This window comes from Erythrolamprus reginae, chromosome 1 (genome assembly GCF_031021105.1).
Source record: "Erythrolamprus reginae isolate rEryReg1 chromosome 1, rEryReg1.hap1, whole genome shotgun sequence".
NCBI classification, from domain to species: domain Eukaryota; kingdom Metazoa; phylum Chordata; class Lepidosauria; order Squamata; family Dipsadidae; genus Erythrolamprus; species Erythrolamprus reginae.
This window is the reverse complement of record NC_091950.1, coordinates 95,828,091-95,855,168: the sequence shown is the minus strand read 5'-3', so window position 1 is coordinate 95,855,168 and position 27,078 is coordinate 95,828,091. Positions and strand designations below refer to the sequence as shown.

Genomic DNA, 27,078 nt, shown 5'->3' with positions numbered 1-27,078 from the left:
TGATTGTTTAATACCACCCACATCATTAATTCTAAAATATTCTGATAACTCTGTTTGCAATTTCTCTTTATCTTGTTCCCTAGCAGTTACAACTGCATTATATCTCCAAATTTTTTGATTTCGTTCCTGACCTATTTCCAATTCTGCCAATAGTGGGGCATGATCTGATATCCATATACTTTTAATGTCCACTTTTTTAACTTGTATATTACCTCCCCTGTTCATTAATATGTAGTCTATGCAGCTAAATGTGTGATATCTTGCTGAATAATATGTAGCTCTGTTTAAAATATCTGCATGTAGATCCACCATATTAAGTCTATTTAAATGTAACATCCTGCTATTTGCATTCCCATTTGTTAATTGCATATTAAAATCTCCTGCCAAAAAAGTTGAGCCCTCCTTAAAATTGTCTAACTTCTTCTTAGTATTTATTATAAATTGTTTTGTTTTCCCATTTGGGGCATAAATTGCTGCTAATGTCAACTTCTTTTGATTTATTTTCCCTTTAACAAATATCCACCTTCCTTCTCTGTCTTTCTGAATTCCCACCTCTTCAAAATTAACCCTCTGATGAATCAGAATCGCTGTGCCTCGACTATTTTGCGTTCCTCTTGACTCAAACACCCATTTCCAATTTCTATCATTAATCAAGTTATCCCTTCCTCCCCTTCTTTTATGTGTTTCTGTCAAAATCATAATATCCACCTTATATTGCTTAGCCATCCTTAATATCCTAAAACGTTTCAAATCCGATCCCAAACCATTCACATTTAAAACCATTATCTTACACTCCGTCATAATATACCAAAAACACCCTTTTCCCCTCTTGTTTTGCCCTTGGTTTATATTTTTCCCTTTTCTTTACCCCTATTACCCCCCCCCAACGTGCCTCCCCCTGTGCTCCCCCCACTGAGAGGGGAGAAGACAAGAAAAAACCTTGCCCATACCTGAGGCACATTTTCTGGATTGCGTTCCCACTCAAACTAGCTCCTCTTTCAACCCTTTTTAATTTTATAAAAGAGAAGATTTCTCCCCCCCTCCTTTCTCCTTTAAATAATTCCTTCTTTAATTTCTTCTTTAATTTTAAATTCTTAAACCCCCTTTTTCTTCCCCTTAGACTTCCCCCACTGAATGACAGATATACAGGAATCCCAAGGCATCTCCAAGAAAAATAATAATAATAATAACAACAATAATAGTAATAGTAATAGTAATAATTCTTTTCCTTTTCCTTTCCCCCCCCCCCCCCACAACAAGACAAGGGACCAAACACCATCACTTTCTGGCTCTCTTCTCACGCTGAGCCCGTGTTCTTCTCTGCTCCTTTCTGATGGCCTCCACCTGCCCGCTTAACTCCTTCAGCTGCTCTTCCCTTCGTCTTTCCTCCTCATCAGGGGTACTCCGACCGTCAAAAGCCTCTTCTTCTTCATATGCTAGTGCTCCAGTTTCATCAAACTTAATCCCCAGTTGATCCAGCAAAGCCTTTCCCTCCTCCAATGAGCGTGCTCTGTACATTTTATTGTCCTGGAACACCAAGATGGCCACTGGATAGCCCCAGCTAAATCTGGTTCCACTTTGATATAGCCGGCTTGCAATTGGTTTCAACACAGCTCTCGCTCTCAGGGTTTCCCAGGAAAGATCCCTCAGAACCCTTATCTCATTTCCGTCTTGTTTAAGGCTCGTAGAAGTCTTCAAAGTTTTATAAATCATCTCTGCTTTTTTTTCACTAAGGAAAGCGATGATCACATCTCTCTGTCTGCCGTCTCTCCTGGGGGCTGCCCAATGAACCCGTAACAGCTCCTCCACGCTGACCTCCACGCCTGTCTGTTTATTTAACCAAGCACAGACAGCTTCTGTTAACTTAAATTCAGAGGGCAAATCCATTCTGAACCCTCGTAAACGCAAATTCCTCCTTCTCTGTCTGTCCTCCAAATTTGCGATTTTGTCATTTATTTGTCTTATTTTTCCATCGTAATCCATCACTTGTTTCTCAACTTTCAGTATCTTTCCAGCAGAAGAATCCCCTTCCTTTTTAATTTGTTTAACTTCTAAATCCATCTGTTCCATTTTATTCTCAACTTTGTTGAATCTCTCTTCAAACCCGCTACAAATCTCCAGAAGTTTATCTAACTTCTGCTCAATGTTAGCCAGACTAGAGGGGTCTTTCCCTCCCTCCGCCATTTTAAGATTTATTGTACTCACTTATCACTTCCTTGTTACAGCGAAAGCGCCTCCGTCTTTGCTTGAAATCATAAATCTTCAAACTCACTTTGATGCCGACAGATTCTTGTTTCTTCCTATATTTTTCTAAGGAAGATTTATAGTCTTTTTAAGAGGGAGAAAACTCTTTACATTTTATCTTTGTTCGGAGCCAGAGGTGAAATGCCTAGAAAGCAATTCGGCACATGCGCAATCAACCTGTACACAAAATATATAAGCTTTTTTAAACGTCTACCAAACATGATAATTTATTTATTTATTTTTATTTATTCATTTGTCCAATACACAAATACATAGGAAGAAAAATAGACATGTAGTAATATATATAAGGGTAAAGTGAACTTAGAGGAGAGGATATATGAAAGAAAGAAAATATATATGATAAGTGAGAGAAAGGAAAGACAATTGGATAGGGGATGAAAGGCACACCAATGCACTTATGTACGCCCCTTACTGGCCTCTTAGGAACCTGGAGAGGTCAATTGTGGATGTCCCTTCCTTGTTGTTCACATTTCCAGCACAGATTGAAAATACATTTATACTTTCTAGACCAGTGATGGCAAACCTTTTTTTCCTTGGGTACCAAAAGAGCATGAGGATGCCCTATTGCACATGCATGAGTGCCTACACCCATAATTCAATTCCTGGGGCCTGGCAAAAACAGCTCCCCCCCCCCGCTCCCTGGAGGCCCTCTGGAGGCAAGAAATGTCCTGTTTCCCAACTTCTGATATGCCCAGTAGGGTTGTGCTTCACCCTCCCAGGCTCCAAAGGCTTCCGTAGAGCCGGGGAGGGTAAAAACGCCCTCTCCCATTCCCTTGGGGGCTCTATTGAAGCCAAAAATGCCCTACCAGAGCCTCTGAGCTGAGCTAGGCAACTGCTAACATGCCAGCAGATATGGCTCTGCGTGCTACCTGTGGCACCCATGCCATAAGTTCGCCATCACTCTTCTAGACACTTTCTCTGGTGACAAATGCCAATCAATAATATGTCATTTTATAAAAAAAATTCTAAGTCTTGAACATAATACAAATTTCAATCCTTTTTCATTGATCCATTTCTAATCTATAGCAAAAGGTTTTTGCTCATTTTATCATTATACATTATTTATACATTATTTATTTTATTTAATTTGATTTCATTTTGTTCTCTCAGAATAACCTGTGTTTAACACAACAATTATTACTCTATAGTCACCCTAGTTATATCATATCATAGTTATTCATTCCACCCAAATTTCAAATCATGATATTCTAAATTCAGTAATATTTTATTTCTTAAGACAACCCAATCTATCACCAAGCTTACATATTTTAGTTAAATCCCCATTAATGATTTTTGTGCTATCTATAACATATAAATCAATTCCAACCATTTTATAAAATTCTCCCAAAATGCATATCTTTCAGAAGCTTATCAAAAAAATATTTCAGCTGAAATCATTGTGAACAACTAGTAATCATCATTCAGTAATGATATTGAACTGTAATTTCTTACTGACATCAAATTTTGTTCCTTTGTAAGTATTAATGGTATGTTGTAGTCTTCCCAAGTCTCCGGTATCCCTCCTCCCTATAGAATTAATTCATTATACTTTGTAAAGATTGTAAAAATTCATCTCACACCACTTATAATACAAACTCTATATTCATTTGGTTCAGGCATCTTCCCTCGCTTACTCTCTTTAATTGCTTCTGAGACTTTTGTTATCATTATAAATCCATTCATCAGTTGCATTTGTTCATTTGTAATCCCTGGTAGATTTTGTTTTCCAAGATTTTCATATGTTTTCTTCAAGACAATATCATGTCATGTATGCAGATTAAAATAATATTGAAAAAATTGGGGTTTTTTTTGTAAAAACATTGCCCATTAGTATGTTGCTCTTGTAATTTCATTACAATTTTCTTTTTTCTTTCTCTTTGCAGTTTATAAGCCAACTATTGCCCTAGTTTATTTGCACATTCAAAATGTATTTGCTTTGCATCATTCAATTTTATTGCCATTTCTCTTATTGTTAAAATCGATAATTGTTGCTATAAAATCTTAATTTATTTGGAGATACTTGTATTCCCTGGAGAGCTCTTTCTTTTCTTTTTAATTCAGCCCCAAATTTTTGCATTTTTTCTCTCTTTTAATTTCAAAATTATATCGTATCACATAATCTCTAATAAAGGTTTTACTTGTATCCCAAACCATTCTCAAATTTGTACCTTTATTTAAGTTAGTTTCAAAGAATTATTTGAATTTCTTTTTACAATTTTCAACAACTTCTTTCTATAGCAATGCTTCATTTAATCTCCATCTGAAAGGACTAGATATTTTTTTTATATAAATGAAAGTCACAGAATTATCATCTGAGAAGGTCTTGGGTAAAATATAACAAAAGCATTCTCCATGGTAACTAAACACCACAATCTAAGTCAGATCTGAGTCTTTACTGAGCCTTTTTTATGCAGAACTTTAGACATAATTAACAAACATTCCATGCTGGATTGCTCTATTTGACTAACTTAGTAATAGCAATAGCACTCAGACTTATATACTGCTTCACAGTGCTTTAAAGCCCTTTCTAAGTGGCTTACAAAGTTAGCATATTGCCCCCAACAATCTGGGTCTTCATTTTATCCACCTTAGCAGGATAGAAGATTGAGTCAACCTTGAGCCTGGTGAGACTCAAACTGTCAAACTGCAGGCACCCAGAAGTCAACAGAAGTAGCCGCAGGACTGCATTCTAACCACTGCGCGACTGGGGCTAATGAATTGTATAAAGCACTTTCGTCAAAAGTAAAATAATTAAAAAATAAAAAAAGGATTAAAAATAAAAGCCATCATCTTAACCATTGAAAACTTTTGTAGATTCTTTTAATTATTATTATTTTGCCAATAAATCTTAAGTTCAATAAATCAAAGTCTCTCTTGTATATTTTTAGCCTCAAAAGAAGATTTATCTCATTCCAAGGAATCTTTATCTTTGTTGCAAAAGGAAATCTTCTCTTCAGCTGGAATTGATTACTTCTTAAAGTGATTGAGAGAAGGGAGAGCAAAGCAGGCAAAGTTTATAATGGCTCTGCTATGAGTGTAGAATCTATAGATGAACATCCAGAGTTCCCAAGAACTCAGTTCCTGGATCTAGCTGCCAAAAACCAAGCCAAATTTTCAGTTTAATCGTAAGGACCTACAATCCAGAACACAGGTGGTTTATTTATTGTACTTCCTTTGATCCAGGAAAATAAGAGCCAAAAACGCCTTTCAAAAGCTGCAGAGGCTGTCTGCATTGCAGGGAACATCACACTGCCATTCTCCACAAGAAGCAATCCTTGATATTTCAAACATGCTTTTTAAAGTGCATAATTTATTTATTTATCATTTATTTATTTATTAGATTTATTAGATTTGTATGCCGCCCCTTTCCGAAGACTCGGGGTGGCTAACAACAATATAAAAAGACAATGTAAACAAATCTAATATTAAAAACAATCTCAATTTAAAGAACCACTCATACATACAAGCATACCATGTATAAATTCTATAAGCCTAGGGGGAAGGGAAATTTCAATTCCCCCATAGCAGATGACAGAGGTGGGTTTTAAGGAGCTTGCGAAAGGCAAGGAGGGTGGGGGCAACTTTGATATCTGGGGGGAGCTGGTTCCAGAGGGTCAGGGCCGCCATAGAGAAGGCTCTTCTCCTGGGTCCCGCCAAACGACATTGTTTAGTTGATGGGACCTGGAGAAGGCCAACTCTGTGGGACCTAACTGGTCGCTGGGATTCGTGCGGCAGAAGGCGGTCCTGGAGATATTCTGGTCCGATGCCATGAAGCGCTTTATAGGTCATAACCAACACTTTGAATTGTGACCGGAAATTGATCGGCAACCAATACAGACTGCGGAGTGTTGGTGTAACATGGGCATACCTTGGGAAGCCCATGATTGCTCTCACAGCTGCATTCTGCATGATCTGGGATAGTGCAAACATACCGGTCGTTCCTCGTCTCCCACTGTAGTCACAATGAGGCCAAGTGCAACATACGCTTTGTTATATTTCTTCATCGTAGCTTTCTTTTGTCTCATTATTTCTGTCTCTCTCCTCCTTTCTTTCATTCTTGTTAAATCTTTTACCATGGAATCACGTAAGGCTTGTTATATGCACTTCATATCTCCTGCTCTGTGCTGTGTGCTGTTGTCCGGTGCAAAAAAACCTCTTCTGCCTGCAGCAAAAAAAAAGCACATTCCCCGATGTCATGCACACCCCTGGCATCACTTCATGCCCCCCTCCAGAGGGCCCCACCCCACTATTTGAGAAGCACTGCTATAAGGTGTTTCATCAGTTGGACTGTTAAAAGTACACCAGCTTACTGTATAGACAGCAAAGCATAGCAGCCTTGTCAATGCAAAGTCCTTTATAGCTCCCAGAATAACAATCAAAATTTAGAAACGTATAGTCCAGGACATCTGGAAAATACCAATTTGGGGAAAGGGGCAGGATATATTGCAAGATGAGAAATCAGAATGCCTGGGCCAGATTCAGCTTTTGATGTCTTTTCAACCGTTCTTTCCCAGCTTCTCCCGTCCTTTTGTTGTTTTTCCCGATGTTTTTCACAATGATGTCAGAGGCAGTAATGGGCAGCCAAAATTTTTACTGCCACACTGTGGGTGTGGCTTATTTTGTGGGTGTGGATTGATGGTCATGTAACCAGGTGGGAGTGGCTTGAACAATCATCATTGTTCAAGTGAACTGTTATTGCCGCACAATGCCTTTTCATCTCAGCTGTGGGCAGAGTGAGGGCTTCGCGAGGGAAAAAAGACCGCAGCCCAGACTGTTTCGGCACAGTGTGGCTCTTTGGCCTTGGGAGGTGGCCGCGTGGGACTGGAGGGGAACTGGGCATGAGAGAGGGAAGCTCGTCTGAGGCCAGGAAGGAGGAAAGAGGAAAAAAGCGAGGAGCACACAGCAGCAGTAGGAGGTAAAAACAGGAGAGCTGAGCTGAGACCGGTAATCCAGGAAGTTACTGCTGCCGGTCAGCTGGAGCTGTGCATGCAGCTTCATTTCCACTGGTGGAACTGTGTTCCACCCTGTCCTGCCTTCTGCCCACCCCAGGGACTCAGAGGTATACTGAGTGCTTCTAATGGGCATGGTACAACATTTGTTTGTTTGTTTGTTTGCCGCCCATCTCATAGTTCTACATTACTCTGAGCTGCTTACAGTGGGGACTTTCAACATTCCCCCACCTTTACTGACCATTCTTACTTAGACAACTGATGGAACAATAAACATGTGTGGAATGTCAACAAGAGGCATCTGAGAACTTCCAACCTGGACTGCCAAATTGTTACTTTCTTTCAAATCACACAATGTGCTTCATTGTAACTTCAGTTTAAATTTATTTATTAATTATTTATTATTGATTGATTGATTGATTGGTTTGTTTGTTTGTTTGTTTGTTTGTTTGATTGATTTCTATGCTGCCTCTCTCCGAAGACTCAGGGCGACTCACAACATATAATACACAGCATACAGTATTTCATAAAATAGACTTTTGTGTTTCTTTTTTAAAAAAAATATTTTTCAAAGTAATAAGACATTACAAGACAAACAAACATAAAATAGACAAAACATAACACATGACATAAAAAGGATCTACAATTGCTCCGCTCAGTATTGAAGTCATCTTAATACAGAAAAGAAAAGTTGATTATTATTAAGATCAATACAGAAAAGTAAACATCTCTATGATATTTCTTTATATAATCTATTCTATATCTAGTACATTTAACTAGTAAACTCTGTACTTCAACATCATTAAGCATTTCTTTTGTTCCATCAACAATAAACCTTTTGCCAAGTTTTATAGAATTCTGTTTCCACTTGATTATTCAACCGCCTCGTCATCATATCTAATTCTGCACATTCCATGATCTTACTAAAGACCTCATCGTCCTTGGGAATTTCCATATCTTTCCATTTTTGTGCAAAAACAATCCTTGCAGCAACTAAAATATGAATTATTAAATAATATATTTCTTTTTTATATTTCTCATTTGTAATACCTAATAAAAAAAATTCTGGAGTCTTCTTAATTTCTTGTTGAGTTATTTCTCTCAACCATCTTTCCACCTTGTTCCAATAAATCTTTGCTTTCGGACACGTCCACCATAAATGAAAATATGTGTCAAGACTTTTGTGTTTCAAGGTATGTCCTGAAGAATATTATAGTTATCATATTTTTCGGAGTATAAAACACACCAGATTATAAGAAGCACTTAGATTTCCTAGAGGTGGCAAACAAGGTAAAAGTATTCTGAACTAGATGGTGTAGTAATGTATTATTTAATAAAATACCAGTGTAGCAGAATACTTTTTACAATCATGTACACTTTTTACAAACTTCAAACTTGACACTTTTAAGACTTGTGAACTTCAATTCCCAGAATTCCTCCTTCAGTCATGCTAGGCCAGGAATAGGAGTTGAAGTCCACAAGTCTTAAACTTGCCAAATTTGAATACCCTTGCACCAATAATCCCTAACCTAGGGATCTTCAAATTTGACAGCTTTAAGACTAGTGGGCTTCAACTCTCAGAATTCCTCCTCCAGTCATGCTAGATGGGGTAATTAGAAGGCAAAAACAGCCCCATTTTTGCAGAAATTGGGCCATTTTTGCCTGTTTTTTCACAAAAAATTGGGTGGACAAAGGGTCTAGAAAGTCTGAAGGGAGCTCCTGGGTGCTGGGGGAGTGGCAAAAATGGCCCCGATTTTTTGTGAGAAATGGGGCATTTTTCACCCATTTTTTCCCCACAAAAATGAGATGGGCAAAGGGTCTGGGGAGCCTGCACAGAGCTTCTGAGGACTGGGGAAAGGCAAAAATGCCTCAATTTTTGTGGAAAAAAGGGGCAAAACCTGAGCCATTTTCCACAAAAACGGGACCATTTTTGCCATCCCCCAGCTTCCAAGAGTCCTCTGCAGGCTTCCCAAAAAATGGGACACGGGCAGGGCTTCAGGACAGCAAAAATGGCTACATTTGGTGTTTCAGATGCACCAACACTTCCACCCTATTTTAGGGGAGGGAAAGGTGTGTTTTATATTCTGAAAAATACGGTAATTGCCTCTCACTGTATTTCATTGCCAATGAGTTAATTTTAAAGGGTTTGCCAGATCAAATGTGGACCCTAGGGGCTTCAGAAAATGAACTATGTGTTCAATAAAATCATTTATTCTGCACTTTGAAAGGTGAGAGAATCTCATATATATTTTACAGCCTTCTTTTTTTTCTCCTGTGAAGCAAGAGAAGCCTCTTCATTTGGACTCAGTGGGTTATCTTTCTTTCACTTACTATGGATAAAAGTAGGAGGGGAAAAAAAACAAGGTCACCATTCAAATCAAACTTGTACACAAAACTTCCTCTGTTGCTTTAACTTTGAACTCCCTGGATTTCCAAGTATAGATCTATGCGGTGTGTGTTTGAAAACCATATTAACTTCCTTTGCCAGGTGTGGTGTGCGTTTGAAAACCATATTAACTTCCTTTGCCAGGCTATGTTTACAGTCTGAGACAGCATGAAATATATCTGGTAAGAGAAGATCAGATTGGTGCAGCTGGTAATTAATGGCTCTTCATATTAACTCTTCATCCTTTGATCAGAAACAGCTGTTAAATAGCCCCGCAGAAAATCCAGTGAAAAGTAGAGGGTATTCTGTATTGCCAAAGTTTGTGCAAAATTGTCCTGCGCTTATTACAACAGATCAAAGATCTGAATCTGAATTAAATTTTTTATAGATGGGAAGGAGATAATAGCAAAATACTGTCAAATGTGGAAACACTATCTGTGCAATGCACTTCTTTATCACATGTGTATGATGCTCACTTTTCTTTACCAAATATTCTCTTTTTTATTTTATTGTCTTTGGAAACAAGGCAAGCAATTTTGGGTGCCCATTGGAATCAGACTTTTTATTTATTTATTTATTTATTTATTTATTTATTTATTTATTTATTTATTTATTCTTTGTCCAATATACAATACATATGAAAGAGAATAGACATTAAGTGATATATAAAAGATAGGAAGTAAAGATAGGAAGTAAAGAGGAAGAGAAGTGGGTGGGAAGGAAAGAATATATATGATAAAAGGGAAAGGATATGCAAGTTGATTTTAAAAAAGGATGATTAGGGGAAAAGTTAGAATAATAGTGGCTGCAATTATTAGGCGCGTTGGCATTCACTACAGTTTTTAATCTCTGACTCACTTACTCTTAAAAAATTTTTTTGACTGTGCAGAGGCAGATGCGCTAACGTTAAAATTAAGAAATAAAGAAGACAGCGACTACTACAAAGTTTGGAATTATTTTTATAAGTGGTTTGCAAAAAGGAAAGAAAACTAAAACTGCAATACATGTAATAATACAGTGTTCCCTCGATTTTCGCAGGTTCAAACTTCGCGGAATGTCTATACCACGGTTTTCCAAAAATATTAATTAAAAAATACTTTGCGGGTTTTTTCCGTATACCACGGTTTTTCCCATCCGATGACGTCATATGTCATTGCCAAACTTTTGTTTGCCTTTAATAAATATTTTTTTAAATAAACTTTAATAAATAAACATGGTGAGTAATCATCTGAATGGTTGCTAAGGGAATGTAAAATTGCAATTTAGGGGTTTAAAGTGTTAAGGGAAGGCTTATGATACTGTTCATAGCCAAAAATTGTGTATTTACTTCCACATCTCTACTTCGTGGAAATTCGACTTTTGCGGGTGGTCTCAGAACGCATCCCCCGCGAAAAGCTAGGGAACACTGTACATTATCTTAAAAAAGAATTATTTACTTGAAAAATGCAATTAAATTCATTATATATATAAAATATATATAATGCCCCATGCCCAGTCAACGAAGCGGTGGAAGTGATGTGCCGGTGCCTGGAGGCTGTTGGGGCCTGGATGGGTGTCAACAGACTCAAGCTCAACCCGGATAAGACGGAGTGGCTGTGGGTTCTGCCTCCCAAGGACAATCCCATCTGTCCGTCCATCACCCTGGGGGGGGAATTATTGACCCCCTCAGAGAGGGTCCGCAACTTGGGCGTCCTCCTCGATCCACAGCTCACATTACAACAACATCTTTCAGCTGTGGCGAGGGGGGCGTTTGCCCAGGTTCGCCTGGTGCACCAGTTGCGGCCCTATCTGGACCTATCTGGACCGGGACTCATTGCTCACAGTCACTCATGCCCTCATCACCTCGAGGTTCGACTACTGTAATGCTCTCTACATGGGGCTACCTTTGAAAAGTGTTCGGAAACTTCAGATCGTGCAAAATGCAGCTGCGAGAGCAGTCATGGGCCTACCTAGGTATGCCCATGTTTCACCATCACTCCGCAGTCTGCATTGGTTGCCGATCAATTTCCGGTCACAATTCAAAGTGTTGGTTATGACCTTTAAAGCCCTTCATGGCATCGGACCAGAATATCTCCGAGACCGCCTGCTGCCGCACGAATCCCAGCGACCGATTAGGTCCCACAGAGTGGGCCTTCTCCGGGTCCCGTCAACTAAACAATGTCGGTTGGCGGGCCCCAGGGGAAGAGCCTTCTCTGTGGCGGCCCCGGCCCTCTGGAACCAACTCCCCCCGGAGATTAGAACTGCCCCTACTCTTCCTGCCTTCCGTAAACTCCTTAAAACCCACCTTTGCCGTCAGGCATGGGGGAACTGAAACATCTCCCCCTGGGCACGTTTAATTTATGCATGGTATGTCTGTGTGTGTGACTGTTAGCATATGGGGTTTTTTTTAAATATTTAAATATTTTAAATTTGCCTGATTGCTTATGATTTGTTTTTTACATGTTGTGAGCCGCCCCGAGTCTTCGGAGAGGGGCGGCATACAAATCTAAGTAATAAAATAAAATAAATAAAATAAATAAAAATATATCTATGGAACTAATATTTTTTAGGATACATAAGGCGGTAAGAAAACAGTAGATGTATGGATAAGATAACAATAACCAAGACAAGTAAAAGGACACCGAATATCCAACCCAGAAGATGAAAATATTTTACATCTAATTCTATTGAATGGATATAGATAATATTGATAACTGAAATAGAAAATGATTTATTTTTCTCTTCATAAAGTATAATTATAAGTTTATATATTGTATTTAAATGTTTGTTATTGGTTTTGTGATGTTTGTATCTTTGCATTGTATTGTCTTTTTTCATATGTTCTTTTAAAAAAAGAAAATTAATAGAAACTATTAAAAGGATAATATGCAAGTTGATTTAAAAAAAGGATGATTAGGGAAAAAGTTAGAATAATAGTGGCTGCAATCATTAGGCGTGTTGGCATTCACTACAGTTTTTAATCTCTGCTGATTTAGCCATAATTAACCTGTAGATTTTACATCGTAGCATTTATGCATGTGCCTGGGAATTGCCATGACTCAATAGTAGAAAACAAGCTCTGCATCAATAGTGCGCAAAGGATGAGAAGTTCACAAAGCTACCAATGACTGGAGAAATGGCAAATGCTTAAGGAGAAGAAACAGACAGTAGACAAGGTTCCATTGTGAAAGTACAAATGAATACTGATTTCCTTCAATGATATATTGTCTATACCAGTGTTTCCCAACCTTGGCAACTTGAAGAGATCTGGACTTCAACTCCCAGAATTCCCCAGCCAGCGTTTGCTGGCTGGGGAATTCTGGGAGTTGAAGTCCAGATCTCTTCAAGAGGCCAAGGTTGGGAAACACTGGTCTATACTGATTGGTTATAAGCAGAGGTGGGTTACTACTGGTTCTAATCGATTCTTTAGAACCGTTAGTAAACCGTGGGTGAGCCGGTTCTGTTGGTGCCAGTCTGTGGGAGCTGGCATCTTATTTTTTGCTTCTACCATGTGCAGAAGCTGAGTTTTTGGCACTGTGTATGCGCACACTGGGGCACACAACACACAATATGTACACAGCCACACGGCATAGCAGGAAGCGAACTGGCGGTGAGGTAAGTTAGAACCCACCCCTGTTTATAACCCATTGCGGAAATACATTTCAAGCAATGGCATAGAATGCAATGCCTTTTGATACACCGGAATATTTTGGTGCATTGGTGCATTAGTAATAAATTGGTAATACAATGTACTTTTCTCTTCTAACCGGAGGCGAAGAGCACCAGCGTTGGGTTGCTCCTGGTGCAAACTGGTTCTTAGAATCAGAAGCAGCGACGGTGGGAGGCTCCACCCACCCACCCAGGATGCTTGTGCGCATGTGCAGAAGTGTTGCATGCACACAAGCATGCGAACCAGTGGCAATCTAATTTCATACTGCATACTATAATATTAAAAAAATAGTGTGTAGGTGATCCCTAGAAGAATGATGGTTCACCATCCTTGTATGGAGCCCGATTATCTCAGAATAAACCTGAGAGGTGTATGTAGCCTGACTCCAGAAGTAAATGATACGATGCAGCACAATTTTAGTTTTTGTTCATTTGTTTATATATTTAAACTGTTTCAATTCGTACCCTCAAAACGTCGCTACGGAGCCCTGCACACCAAGACAACTAGACAGAACAGTTTTTTCCCGAACGCCATCACTCTACTAAACAAATAATTCCCTCAACACTGTCATACTTTTTACTAAATGTGCACTTCTATTCTACTAGTTTTTTTCATCATTCCTATCATTCTTTTCCTCCCACTTAGGACTGTATGACTGTAACTTGTTGCTTGTATCTTAAGATTTTTATTAATATTGATTGTTTCTTCATTGCTTATTTGACCCCTATGACAATCATTAAGGCAATCATCTGGCTAGCAGCCTGTTAGTTTATGAGAGAGTTGAGGGGTATTTGAAAACTCCAACAGTACTTGCTGTGTGAGCAAAGCGACAGAAAGGAGTCTGTGCAGGGGTGGGTACTGTCCAGGTGGCAGAGAACGCAGTGGGGTAGTGAAAATGAAATTCCACCCCAGAGCACCCAATTTGCACTGAAAGATGTTGAAAGAAAATGCAGGGCGTCCTGCATAAGCCATGCCCACAATGTGGTAGTAAAATATTTGGTAGCCCTTCACTGAGTTTGTGTGTGGCTTAACTCACCTGTTCTGTAGTAAAGCTGCTTGCTGCTGTGAAAGCAAAAGCGAAACTGAAACTCCTCTGCTTGTGTTTTGCATTTGGATCAGATATCTTTTCAGATGGGGAGGGGGGAGTAGAACTCCTTAGCATCAGAGCTTGCTAATAGAAATATAAGAAATATAAGAAATATATTTCTTATGGTCGTTTTGAAAAATCCTTTCTTAGTGAGCACCTAGAAGCCAAGAGGAACATATGTGGAAAATTTCAAGTTTGTAGGCTTTACGGTTCCGAAGATCTCATGATTAATATGTGAGTGGTTTTCACTTTTATATGTATAGATTTCACTGTCCACCTCCCTCAAGGGACAATATTTGGAGTCCTTGCAAATGATGTGATCTCATAGGAAAATCCATGATTTTTTTAGCAAGATATTTAGAAAATCATTAACTTAATACTTTTCTTAACTGTTTCACAGGCACCTATAGAAATGACTACCCAACCTGTAATCAAAGATGAACCTAGAGAAGTGAACCAACTTTTAAATGTGCCAACAGGTGAGAAAATTGCATAACTCAGTGAGCTTTTAATGCTTGCCAACCTCATATCTGTTATTATTTTTTCTATAGACCATCTTGCCTTTATGCTATTATGGTAAACTTCCAGACAAAATAATAATAATAATGATAATATAACCACATCCTACTAATACCATCAAAAAAGCTTATTCCAGGTCCTTGGGAAGGACTGGATTGGGAGGTGGGGTGGGATGCCAAATTCAATCTAAACATCTACCTGACTGGGTAATACCATAGTGGATAAATATGCCAAATCCAGTGTAAGCATTTAGCATACTGTACTACCAACCCTAAAAATAATGTATTACATTTGCATGCTGCCCAACTTACAACAATCAAACAACATAAAATTATGATAAAATCAATCAATGATTAAAAATGATTAAAATCAATCTTTGGGAGAGTGTTGGCAGCTGCAAATTTAATGCATTATTTTAATCAAAGATTGATTTAGATGAAATTGATTAATTTGATCAATAGATCTATGATAAAAGATGGCAACTGTGACAAACCAGATGATATGGTATGAAGTCTCACTCCCCCTTATCAAACGCCTGAGTGAAGAATCAGATCCCCATGGCTCGTCTAAGAAAGAGGAAAGTGGGGGCCATCCGTATATCAAGAAGATCCTAATTCCAGAGGACAGGAACCGCTATTGAACAGAAGCATTTCTGGGGTTCCAATAGATGATTCTATTTCATCAGAGGAATCCACAATGCACCAGCCATCCAGAATCAAAGTGGCTGGGTAGATATTATGAGGGACAGCCAGTCCTCCCTTGGGTACCGAAAGAGCATGTGTGCACGCTATCACGCATGTATGAGTGTCCACACCCATAATTCAATACCTGGGGAGGGCAAAAACAGCTTCCCCACACCCCTAGAGGCCCTATGAAGGCCAGAAATGGCCTATTTCCCAACTTCTCATGTTTTGCCCTCCCCAGCTTCCAAAGGTTTCCCTAGAGCCGGGGAGGGTAAAAACGCCCTCCCGCATTCCCCCAGAGGCTCTCTGGAAGCCAAAAACGCCCTCCCAGAGCCTCTATGCAAGTCAAAAATCAGTTGGTTGGCACATATATGCAAATTGCAGCTGAGCTAGGACAATGGCTTGTGTGCCAGCAGATATGGCTCCACGTGCCACCTATGGCACCCATGCCGTAGGTTCGCCATCACTGCCCTAAGCCATATAGCTTTATAGATAGCAACCAGCACCAACATCTATTTCTTTGAAAAATACTACTACTAGGATTGATGGGCATTGTGAGTATGTGGCATTATGAAGATTTACTTCTAATCTCCTTTTATCAACCGGTAGCATTTCCCTATATTTCTGGAATATGAAATACAGATGTATATAACAGTATCTATCAAAATTTACAAAGTTATTTATTAGGCATTAGTGTAATTAAATTAGCATTTCTAATTTAAATAGGAGCATGTATCTGCCCTGTCATTTTAAATAGTTAATTGAGAGGATGCAAGAACAATTCATAAGAGAATTGACTTTTATAGGAATTTGATTGGAGCAATTTCCATTTTCTGGATATAATTTTAAAGTGCAAACTATGTATTTTAATCATATTTTTTCCCCCTTCAACAATGTTATGTCTGGACGAAGTCTGTGAAATGCAAACCTTGAGGATCAGCAGTGTTGGAAAGCTTCCTCCTTGACCTCTTCCTTCTTCTCCTCTTTTACCTCTTTGGGTGTCAAGGGACACAAAACCTCTGGCTCTTGCTCTTCTGGCAGCCTTAACCATTGTTAATTGATGAGGATCCAGATTGTTGAGGGAAATATGCTGACCCTGTAGACTGCTTAGAGAGGGCTGTAAAGTGGTATACACATCTAAGTGCTATTGCTATTGTTATTGTTGCAGTGCAGTGATGACGAACCTTTTTTGGCTCGAGTGCCAAAAGGTTGCGCGTGCATGCTCACACCCAGGGGTGGGCAGCAGGCAGGATGGGGTGGAACACAGTTCCACCGGTGGAAATGAGGCTGCATGAACAGCTCCAGCTGATCAGTGGCAGTCACTTCCTGGATTACCAGTCTCAGCTCATCTTTCCTTTTTTTCCCTCCTGCTGCTGCTGCGCGCACCTCACTTTTTTCCTCTTTCCTCCTTCCTGGCTTAGACAATCTTCCCTCTCTTCTGCCCAGCTCCCTTCCAGCCCCACACAGTCACCTCCTGAGTCCAGGAAGGAGGAAAGAGGAAAAAAGCGAGGAGCGCGCAGCAGCAGCAAGGGAAAAAAAAGGAGAGTCAAGCCGCGCCGCGCCAAAGCAGTCTGGGCTGTGGTCTTTTTCCCTTGCGAAGCCCTGACTCTGCCCACAGCTGAGATGAAAAGCCATCGTGCAGCAATAATAACCTTGTGACTCTCCATCGGCTTTCTGATATTTTTAAATCCCCCCATCCTGTCCTCCTCCTCCCCAGAAAGCGGCAGGGAGACTAGCACCGGCAGGAGTTGCAGGGGGTCCTTTTCCTCCCCCATCTTTTCTCAACAGTTGATTGGCACTTGTTTGTCTAGCTACCCAGCCTGAGGTGGGGGGGCGACCCAGGAAGTAGAGCGTGGGAAATGCGAAGCAAATTGTCACCCCAGAAAGCGACACTGCTGAGGTTGTAAGTCTTAACAGTTCGCTTGAACGATGATCATTCAAGCCACTCCCACCTGCCCACATGGCCGACAAGCCACTCCTACCCAGTCACATGACCATCAAGCCACACCCACAAAATAAACCACACCTACAGTGTGGCTGTAAAACTTTCGTCTGCCCATTACTGCCCACACCCATAATGCCATGCCCTCCTCCCTGGGCAGCTGCATAACCCCTGCACTGTCCCTCCACACATACGCACAACCTCCCCGTGCTGATCCCCCTGCACATGCACACAGGCCTCACTGAAGTTTCTGAACTTCCAGTAGGCCCATTGGACCATTTTTCGCCATCTCCAAGGTTCAGGAGGCTCTTCTGAAGCCCGGAGAGAGTGAAAATGGCCAAAAAGAAGGCAGAAAATAAGCTGGCCAGTGCTGCAGTTGACATAGGGTAATGCCGCATGTGTCCTCAGATATGGCTCTGCGCATGTGTGCATTAGGTTCACCATCACTTAAAAAAAAGAGAGAGACATAAATTTGGATATTTTCTATGGTTAAGGGCAGGTACGATAAAATGAGGGGTTTTTTTCAAAGGAAAGTAGGAAAGTAGGAATATACAAACCCCTTCATGGCATCGGACCAGAATATCTCTGGGACCTCCTTCTGCCGCACGAATCCCAGTGACCAGTTAGGCCCCACAGAGTTGGCCTTCTCCAAGTCCCGTTGACTAAACAATGTCCTCTGCCAGGACCCAGGGGAAGAGCCTTTTCTGTGGCGGCCCCGACCATCTGGAACCAGCTCCCCCCGGAGATTAGGATCGCCCCCACCCTCCTTGACTTTCATAAACTCCTTAAAACCCACCTCTGCCGTCAGGCATGGGGGAATTGAGACATCTCCCCCAGGCCTATATAGTTTATGTATGGTATGTTTGTGTGTATGTTTTTTTTTTAAATTATGGGTTTTTAGATATTTTTAAATATTAGATTTGTTATTGTACACTGTTAATTACTGCTGTGAGCCGCCCTGAGGGGCGGCATACAAATCTAATAAATAAATAAATAATAATAAAAATAATAACAACAACAACAACAATAATAATAATAATAATAATAATAATAATAATATGTTTTCTAAGAATGCTAGAAAGGGACGGAAGCACGATGGTACAATTAGGAAAAACAGCAAATAGCCAAGAGAAATGTAGATAGCTATAGCACTTTAAATACAAATGAAAGCGAAGAACAATATCTAAAATCCGGATGATAGCATTTGGAAAGGAGGTAGCACAGGATGAATGATATATACCAGAAATAATTGGATAAATCATTAGAAAAGTTTGATTAATTTGACTAAGAATTTGGCATTTGACATTGCATTGTATTATATTTTGATTTGAGGTCTGTAAATTGGAATCTCTGTAAGGTGTGAAAAACAATAAAAAATCTATACCCCCACCCCACCCCAAAAAAGGTTCACCATCACTGTTGCAGTGTGTGTGTCTTTGATGATGTCTCTCTATCTTCTTCTGGATCTGCCTCATGTTTTGACCTTCTCCTCCTGCTTTGTATGAGACGAAAAGATCAAAATGAACAAATTGCCAGTCTTTCTGGAGTGAAAATTAGTTGATTGTTGTTATTTATTTATTTTTTAAATCAACATTTTTTGAGATTTTTAAAGGTTAGAGTTTTACTTGGGTCCACCAGAACTCCATCATCTCTTTAGAAGGCAAAGGGTTGGGGAAATCTGTAGTAATTAGACACTGAAAATTAATGTTTCCTTAAATGAGAATCTTCCCATCACTACAATAGCTGAGCACCTTACAAAAACCATAATCACTTTGTTAAGCTTTAAGACAGTGGTTTCAATGAAGTCAGTAAAAGCTTGCCCAGTTTCAGTAGTCTTATTTGAAATCCAGCCCACATTTCTCTGGCTTTTTTGGATTAGATATTGGCTGCATTGTCATTGGAAGGATAATAGCGAACGCTGCCAGTTTTTAATGTGCCTGGTAAAAAGATCTCAGCTTTATTTCCAGAAAGATAACAATATCAAAAATTCTGCTTGGCAGTCACTAACACTGCACAAAGGGACCTATTTAGCCAAATAGACACATTTGTTTTATTTGCTTTAAAAATGTTATGTCCTTCTCGAGTACTGGAAATTTGTGTTCAAATAAGCAAACAATAATTTACAGAAAATATTAGGCTCTCTCAACTGTTTGGCTCGCAATGTATCCCAATAGAACAGGCTTTTTTCATATATATAATGTAAGCATTAGCAACAGCACCATCTTCTATCAGCAGGAAATTTAATGAATTCATGTTCTGGCAAATGGCATAGTAGAACTTGTTCCAAAAGTTTTGCGAGACAACTCCCATGACTGGAATCTAGCAACTGAAGGATGTAACTTATTCAGGACAGAATGGATGCAACAGTGGAAATGTTTTGGCTATACACCTTCAAGAAAGTGCACAAGGTAGCTCTGTGGAGATAACATGGATATGTAGATGACAGAAAAGAAGGAAGCCAGGGACATAAAAGATTGCCATCAATATCTATCACATACTATTCAACCTAGAACACGGTGTGTTGATCATGCTTTCCTGAATGAAACTGTAGATCTCTCATGAATACAAGAATTAGGCTCAGGACCTGGTTACCTACAGGACCATCTCTAACCATTGACTGGTTAGGGCCCACAGGGGCGGCCTTTTCCAGGTCCCGTCAGCCAGACAATGCCGACTGGCGGGCCCCTGGGGAAGAGCCTTCCCTGTGGTTGCCCCTGCCCTCTGGAATCAACTCCCCCCAGAGATCTGTACTGTTCCCATTCTCCTGGCCTTCTGGAAGAGCTGTTGTGTTGTATGGTTTTAATGTTGGGTTTTTAACATGTTTTTAATATTAGATTTGTTACACTGTTATTATTTTGTTGTGAGCTGCTCCGAGTCTATGGAGATATGGAGAGGGGCGACATACAAATCTAATAAATTATTATTATTGTTGTTGTTGTTGTTGTTGTTGTTGTTATTATTATTATTATTATTATTATTATTATTATTATTATTATTATTAAAAACACATCTATGCCGGCAGGCTTGGGGCTGCTGAATTTGGTTACTTTGTGCCCGCCTCTATTATTGTCTGACGGTTGGACATATCACAGAATTGTAAGAGGTGGGCTGTCTGTGATATGTTTTAAGATAAGGGGTTTTTATAGTGATGTTTTATAGTGTTGTTTTATTCAATTTTGATTTCTTCCATTGTTATGTATTAATATGTTGTAAGGCGCCCTGAGTGTCAGGAGAAGGGCGGCCCAGAAATCGAACAAATAAAAAATAAAGGCAACCGATAACCCCATTGGCATTATCTATTGTGAGGTAAACTCTACTTAAGCTTCAGATTCTTAAAATTCCTGATAGGCCTCTGGGACAATTTCCTCTTTTAGAAGATTTTTGGCGGTTTTTGCTTCCCGCATGTACAGAAGCAAAGAAATAAGCAAAAATCTGTGAATTATTTACTTACTTACTTACTTACTTACTTACTTACTTACTTACTTACTTACTGTTGGTTGGTTGGTTATTGGGTTATTTAGTTACCGTATTTAGTTATTGGGTTATTTGGTTATTGAGTTATTTGGTTATTTGGTTATTTATTCGATTTCTATGCCACCTTTCTCTAGAGACTCAGGGTGGCCACAAGCATCCTCACGCGAGATTTGGCTTTCTGTGCATGTGCAGAAGCCAAATCTCACACAGGTCCACGCACCTGCCCGCCGGTCACGCGGACCTGCACATGCAACCACACCAGTAGCAGCGGTGACAGGGAAACCTGGTCTGGCTTGTAACAGTATTGGTTGAGGCCATCTGTGGGGCTGTGGAATAAAAAAACCAAAAAAAGATGATGATGGTGGATGTAACCATGTAATTTGAAACCCTGCTCTCTTTTTGTGCATATGTGACACACGGAAAACATATGTTCAGAAGGGGTTGGATGTCAAACGTATGTTTGTGCCTGCCAACTTGATTTCTTTTAGCCCTCCCTTATGGAAGCCCAAGTACTTCCAATAAACAGTCCCCAAAAGTCCCTTAGACCAGTGATGGCGAACCTATGGCAATGATGCCACAGGTGGCACACAGAACTACTGTATATCTGCTGGCACGCAAGGCGTTACCCTAACTCAGCTCCAATGTGCATGTGTGTGCTGGCCAGCTGATTTTTGGCTCACCCAGAGGCTCTGGGAGGTTGTTTTTGTCTTCCAGAGAGCCTCCAGAGGGATGTGGGAAGGTGTTTTTACCCTTCTCGGTTCTAGGGAAGTCTTTGGAACCTGGGGAGGGAAAAACACGAGCCTCTTGGGCCCATGAGAAGTTGGAAAACAGGCTATTTCCAGCCTCCAGAAGGCCTAGGGAAACTGTTTTTGCCCTTTCCAGGCATTGAATTAGGGGTGTGGGCACTCATGCATACGCAACAGATTTTGGGCACGCTCTTTTGACACCCGAGGGAAAAAAGGTTCACCATCACAGTCTGTGCCTGAGTATATTTAGTTCCAAGATCTGGATACGTCTTAAACCTGGAAGCAAGTTTTTATTTTAACTTGTTTATTTCTTTTTCACATTTCTGTCCTGCCCATCTCTCTCAAAGTTCCCACTTGTCCTGGAGGATTAGATAGGCCAGTGTTTCCCAACCATGGCAACTTGAAGATATCTGGACTTCAACTCCCAGAATTCCCCAGCCAGCGAATGCTGGCTGGGGAATTCTGGGAGTTGAAGTCCAGATATCTTCAAGTTGCCAAGGTTGGGAAACACTGAGATATAGGCCATTGAAGCAGGCCTTTTTTAAAAAAACCAAAACAAGAAAATAAACTCATTGGTAAGTAAGCATGGTGAGATGTTAACAAATGATGAAGAGAAGGTGGCTCTCCTGTTTTATTTCTGTCATTTCCCCAAAAGAATAAATGCCTCTGATAAATGAAGGCTCAGATTGCAGTTCCCACTGGGTTGGAACTGGTTAGATTTATAGCCTTCTTTCACCAAATAACATTTTTCTGCTCTTGTCCGTGACCCAACCTTCTGTCTGGTGTTAATCCGTTTTCTATATTTTTCTGACTTTAGATGACTTGGTGCAGATGCCGCCAACACCTCCCAGTAGTCATGGCAGTGACAGTGATGGATCCCAGAGCCCAAGATCTCTGCCTCCCTCCAGCCCAGCCCGCCCCACTGCTCGGTCTTCTACAGCAATTTCTTCTTCTCCACTCCTCACGGCACCACACGTAAGAAGAGAGTTAGTCTTAACTGCCATTTCAGGTTGCCCCATTAGCCAGCAGTCATTTTAGGAGGTCAGGAATTGAAACCGTTGCTCTATATTCACCCACACCAAGTACAATTACATCCTCTGATGCATTTTTCTGCTCTGCATTCAAAGTATGGTTTTCCTGTTATTGCTGTTATCCAGATTGTCTGTTATGCTTTGCTTCCCCCCCCCAATACAAATTGTATTTTTCTCCAACATAGGATAAAAAACAATACATAAGTACAAACACTAAAACCATGCTTAAAATAAAACATATATAAAATTTTTCTTTTTATATTAATCATTCAATGGAGGCTTATCTTTCTTCCATTAAAAACCATTCTATATAATAATTATATAATATAAACTTACATAATATTATCAAATGAGAAAACCTCAAAAAAAGAAAAAAACAATCTTTTTTCCCACTTTACACTTAAAAAATTACATTACATCAGTATAAAGAATATCGAACTCTCTATTATGCCAACCTTAGTTCAAACTTTCACTTCTACATTAGATTAATTAATCCAGTATTAATTTATCCTGTAATTACTAAAGGTTCTATATATATCTGAAAAACAAAAAATACTTCTTATCATATATCACATAAATTATATTAGAAAATTCTGTAAGTTTAAATTCTTATAAATAAGTAAATTTCTGTCATGTTATTATATTGTGCTATTTGCTTTTTTTCTTTTTTTTGAGACCAATACTCCACATTGGTTTCACAGAATCAATACCAACCCTTTAACTGATTCCAAATTCTGCAATTTATCCATAGTTCTGGAATAGTCTAGAAAAGATTGCCATTTTTCTTTTCTTCAGCTATCTAATTTTTCAGTTGGCTGTCTTTTTCTAACCGTGGTGGACATCCTTTTTCCAAAACAATGAAATGGTGCACCAATGGGCTTATTACTAAGGGAAAGAAAACCCAGTTGAAAAAGTCAATGGCTGAAGAAAACAAGTATCGGGATTTTTTATTTTTTTTTAACATTTCTGTGGAATTTTGTGCCAGCAATATTCTACTTGTTAAGCATAGTAGTTACAGAAGATATGTGAGAATTACATGACAAGGGGAGTTTTTTTTTTATTCTAAATTTGGTTTTGAGATGGATCAATGCTTTACCATAGAACAGGGTTTCCCAACCGGTGTGCCGCGGCACACTAGTGTGCCACGAGACACGGTCAGGTGTGCCGCTAAGCTCCTGGGGAAGCTCCAGCTGGGCGGGGCGCTGCCGGTGCCTCCGACCTGGAGCTCCCACTCGCAGCTGTCCCCCGGCTCCTGCCCGATGGGGCCCAGCGCATTTTTTTAACCCTGCCCAGGAGCCAATCACCTACCTTTTGCAAAAGCCTACCTTTGGCGATTGGCTCCTGGGCAGGGTTCAAAAACTGAAAGACGCAGCTAAGTGCGCCATGGCTAAGTGCACGTGGGGGGAATTTCCCTGGCGGTGGCAGCAGCAGCACCAGGAGTAGCCGCCTCACAGCTGACCACCTTGCCCCTGCTACCGCCGGCAACCCTCCCTCCCTCCGGGCCCCAAAGCTCACACCCTGCCGCCGCCAGGGAAGCTGCAGCCGGGCGGAGCACACCATATAAAACATGAAGAAAAGGTCCCGCGGAAAGGCGGGGTGGGGGGGTGCTGCCTCACAGCTGACCTTTTCTTCTTGCGCTCCGCCCGGCTGGAACTTCCCTGGCGGCGGCAGGGTGTGAGAAAACGGCTCCGGCAGCAGGTAAAAGTCGGCCTGGCTACCGGGAGGCGGAGCGTGGCCAGGCACCACCTGGGAGGGCGAGGGGGTTGATGGCTGCTGCCTCTTAGCTGCAGAGCCGGGCAGAGGCGAAGACAACGGCGCTCTCCGGCTCAAGCTCTCTTTTTCTCTCTGTTGCCGGCAAGTCATCTCCCACCTCGAAGGGGGAGGCGGCTGCAGTCCCACGATGCCCTCCCACAGGAGCAACAATAAATACCAGGGTGGGCTATGTTTCAAGCCCCCCTTTCGCCCCTAGTCAGATCCTCTGCAATTCTGCCCCTTCTTGGCTGAATCCCCAGCATTTGCTCCGATGGTTTTAAACACTGAGTCCGTGCTTAGGGCTGGTTGGTTCCCCTCTGAAGAAGCCCCGGTTAGGTTGCAGATCTTCCTGCTGCGTTTCGTTCTCGGAGAGCCGCTGGAATGAAGTTGTGATATGTTTCAACGGCGTGGTGAAAGAAAGAGAGAGAGAGAAAAAGGAGGGGAGAGAGAATGAGAAAGAAAGAAAGAAAGAGAAAAAGAGAGGGAAAGAAAGCAAGAGAGAGAGAAAGAGGGGGAAGGAGGGAGAGGGAAAGACATAGAGGGAGGGAAGGAGGGAGAGAGAAAGAGAGCAAAAAAGAGAGGAAGAAAGAAAGAAAGAGGGATGGAGAGAAAGAAGGGAAGGAAGGAAGAGAGAGAAAGAGGGAGGGAGAAATAGAGCGAAATGGAGGAATAGAATTTTTTTTGTCCAAACTTTTCTTTAGCTGCCGCCCCCCCCCCCCTTCAGTGTTCCCCAGGATTTTGAAAATATGAATAATGTGCCGCGGCTCAAAAAAGGTTGGGAAACACTGCCATAGAATGTATGAATTTAATTTATAGATACACAAAAAAAGTATAGCAGCGTCCACTGGGGGTCCAAATCAGCAACTATGTAAAGGTACCTATATTCAGTATGATGCACTCATAGGAAGAAAAGTGATTGGCAACTGGAACAGAAAGTTAAAAGGACAGAAGAACCAGAGAATTGTCCAATAGGGAGACATAGCAGTCTGCACTCTAGATAGAACACTTGACAAGACTAAGAATAACTCATCTCCTTGCTCAAAGCATAAGATTCACTGTGGATTGTAGAATCCGGAAGAAGGGTAAAAGGTGAACGCATTTCATATATCCCCACTGGCAGAACCATAATCTGCTACTAATAAAGAGTATTTTAGAAATGAGAAAGATAAAAATAGTGCCATCATGAGGCATTTATCAAGCTGTGATATGCTTGAAAGCAAAGCTTCTTCAGTGAGTTAAAATCGATTGTCATCAAAATGCTAATTATACTAAGCTTTGTCTTTCTTTTTCCATCTCAGCTTGGGGAATCCACGGAGATTCTGAATGAGTACTTGAAATCCATCAAAGGGTTCCACTTACTTTTTTCCTACTGGTATTGGATCCCGAGTCCCGTTACATGTGTGTGCATGCCACCATGTGAGATATTGCTTCTGCGCATGCACCCAAAGCAATATCTCACGGGAGGATGCTTGCGCGGGTGAGATTTCAGCAATTTTTGCCTTTTTTTGTGGGTACATGCACAGAAGCAAAACGTTGCGTGGGGGTGTGCGTACATGTGTTGAGAACACGCATGGCCGGCCCGGCCTCTGGAACCCATTAAAAAGCGCTAATGGATCGCCGATCCCATCCGTACCACCCATCACTGTTGAGATTTGTAATATAGAGGAGAGGAAAGACTCTTGAGCTCAATTCGGATTAAATGAAGGCTGAGCAACAGACCCCATTTCTGCTGTTTTTCCTTCTGTCCCTCAAGACTGCGCCACTGCAGAACAAGGATAAAGGTTACATCTATTTCCTTCATGGCCTCTTCAGGAGGGAAGAGGAGAGGGAGGGATAGGATGGAACCAGGAGTGGGTTCTGGATTCTGCTACTGCCGGTTCACTCAATGCATGCACAGAAGCAAAAAACAAGATGGCGGTGCCTAAGATGCCGCTGAGAGAACTTGCTCAGGAATGTCACAGGCCTGGGTCGCTGCTGGTTCCAGCGATCCAGGCTGCCAAGCTACTAATGGCTCTATAGAACCGCTCCAAACCGGTATGAACCCACCTCTGGCTGCAATCCTACAAATTTGCAGTGCCAGAGGCTGGGCAATGTCTCTGGGTTAGAATCTCTAGGACAGTGATGGCGAACCTATGGCATGGGTGCCACAGGTGTCACAGGGAGCCATATCTGCTGGCATGCATCCAGAGGTGGGTTCATACCGGTTTGGAGCGGTTCTATAGAGCCATTAGTAGCTTTTATTAAATTTGTATGCCGCCCCTCTCCGGAGGGTGCCTGGCCTCTCCTAGCCTCAAAGCTATTCAATTTCCCTATCTATTTACTATTACTGAACATCCAAAATAAACTACTTAATTCTATGTATATATGCCATATGTGTACATACATATTACACACAGGCAAACAAAAATATACATTATCTACTATATAAACTGTTATGTGTATGTACACACACACGCACAGCTCTTCTAATATTATATACATTCAACCTCATTTACTGCAATAGGGAAAACATACCCAGATCCCAAAAGGGGGAAAAAGAAAAAAAATCAAAAATTTTCTACCAGTTCTACGTACCTGACTGTACCCATAGGAGCC

General features: G+C 40.8%; 1 protein-coding gene across 3 annotated transcripts in view; it reads left to right on the top strand.

The window, feature by feature from the left end:
• CREB3L1 (cAMP responsive element binding protein 3 like 1) overlaps positions 1–27,078 on the top strand; it is a 236,034-nt gene that overhangs the window by 167,825 nt on the left and 41,131 nt on the right. For all 3 annotated transcript variants that reach the window (XM_070760498.1, XM_070760490.1, XM_070760507.1), the window contains exons 4-5: positions 14,737–14,815; positions 22,518–22,675. In XM_070760498.1, the coding sequence (XP_070616599.1) occupies positions 14,737–14,815; positions 22,518–22,675 (237 nt within the window). The remainder of the gene's footprint in view (positions 1–14,736; positions 14,816–22,517; positions 22,676–27,078) is intronic.